This window comes from Priapulus caudatus, unplaced genomic scaffold, assembly GCF_000485595.1.
Source record: "Priapulus caudatus unplaced genomic scaffold, Priapulus_caudatus-5.0.1 Scaffold2470, whole genome shotgun sequence".
In the NCBI taxonomy this organism is placed as follows: Eukaryota; Metazoa; Priapulida; class Priapulimorpha; order Priapulimorphida; family Priapulidae; genus Priapulus; species Priapulus caudatus.
The window spans coordinates 38,590-40,341 of NW_014579531.1; the positions used below are offsets into that span (position 1 = coordinate 38,590).

A 1,752-nucleotide genomic window follows, 5' to 3' on the forward strand; every position below is an offset into this window, starting at 1 on the left:
CATACTACTACATACTACTACGTACTACTACATACTACTACATACTACTACATACTACTACATACTACTACGTACTACTACGTACTACTACGTACTACTACGTATTACTACGTACAACTACATACTACTACGTATTACTACATACAACTACATGCAACTACATACTACTACATACTACTACATACTACTACATACTACTACATACTACTACGAACTACTACATACTACTACATGCAACTACATACAACTACATACTACTACATACTACTACGTACTACATACTACTACGAACTACTACGTACTATGCCTCGTTATAAAAAAATATATATAAAAAAACAAGTTACTATACGAATCCTCCTCTTTCTGTCACGCAATCTACCGCTAACCTAATATTGCCTTTTTATCCTCCCCTGTACATGTAATGTAAGATGATCTAAGATCTATACACTGTGTTTCCCCTGGCGAAACAAGTGTGTTTGCGCATTTTGACGTCCTAAGAAATCGAGTTAGGGGTCTGGGGGCATGCCCCCCTCGCAAAATATTTGAAAAAAAATTGTTAAATTTGGTGCATTCTAGCCTATTTTAGTGCATTATAAGCACCGTTCTATGGAAGAACATTGATTTTCGTCAGCGAGGCAGTGTTTTGGACAAATAGCGCGGCCCGCCTCGCTCGTGTCAATGCAGGGGAAACACTGTATGCATATAATATCTGTCTCCTACATCTAACCCTGCATTGCTATCTCACTCACCCATTCTCTGCTACATCACTCGCCCGTAACCTTACGCTACTACAACAAGTATATCAAGAATACATGTCTTCTCTCTTGTTCCTTTGTTTCCTTGTTTCCTTGTTTCCTCGCGCATCTTCTCTCTCTCTCTCTCTTTCTCTCTCTCTCTCTCTCTCTTTCTCTCTCTCTCTCTCTCTCTCTCTTGTTCTCTTTTGTTGTTTTCTCTCTTGTTCGTCAGCAGGTCTATTTAGCGCGTCTTTTTTCTTTGCATCTCTCTCTTTCTCTCTCTCTCACTCTCTCTCTCTCTCTCTCTCTCTCTCTCTCTCTTCTCGTTCTGTTCAGTTGTCTTCTCTCTTGTTCTCTTTAGTTGTCACTTTAGCATAATCTTTTTTGCGACAAAATTTTCCTCGCGTGTCGACAGCTCAGAGCGCCATCTGGCGGGCGACGATCCCGCCATCGGTGAGATCAGCGACTACGACAGCCCACCACCAGGTAGCGCTCCCAAGCAGCGAGCGGACGCGGGATCGGCCCGCGGCAGCGGTGGCGCGGCGACGGAGCAAAGAAGGAAGAGGCGGCGTGTGAGGATGCGGGATGACGCCGTCGCCGCGGTTACGCGGAGGGATGCTGCGGATGCACGTGATGAGGATGCTTCGTACCAGGACGTCGGGGACGTGTTTGGTAGGTTCGCGCGAGAAAATCCAGAATACATTCAGATACATAAGTAAGATCCAGAATAGATGTTTGACGATGTATGGTATGTTTTCTGCTCTATTACGTTCTAGTTTCTTCTTTGGATTACCTCGTGTGTGTTACAGCATTGACGGGGATCCGTTGTCAGAAAGAGAATTGGTCTTAGCATTAGTCTTAACCGTGTCAATTTAATTAGCAATTAATTAAAATCATTAGCAACTTGGTCTCGTAGGTTTGACCACTATTCAGTGCGCGTGAGAATCTTGTAACTTTACCACGATTCTCGCAATGATCTATGCGAAAAAGTACATGTTGAGACTAATGTTAGGACAGT

At 43.4% G+C, this 1,752-nt stretch overlaps 1 protein-coding gene across 1 annotated transcript in view; it reads left to right on the forward strand.

Annotated features, from left to right (window-relative positions):
- LOC106818734 overlaps positions 1-1,453 on the forward strand; it is a 23,483-nt gene extending 22,030 nt beyond the window's left edge. The window contains exon 10 of the mRNA XM_014823406.1: positions 1,150-1,453. Within this exon, the coding sequence (XP_014678892.1) occupies positions 1,150-1,453 (304 nt within the window). The remainder of the gene's footprint in view (positions 1-1,149) is intronic.
- The last annotated feature ends 299 nt before the right edge of the window (positions 1,454-1,752 follow it).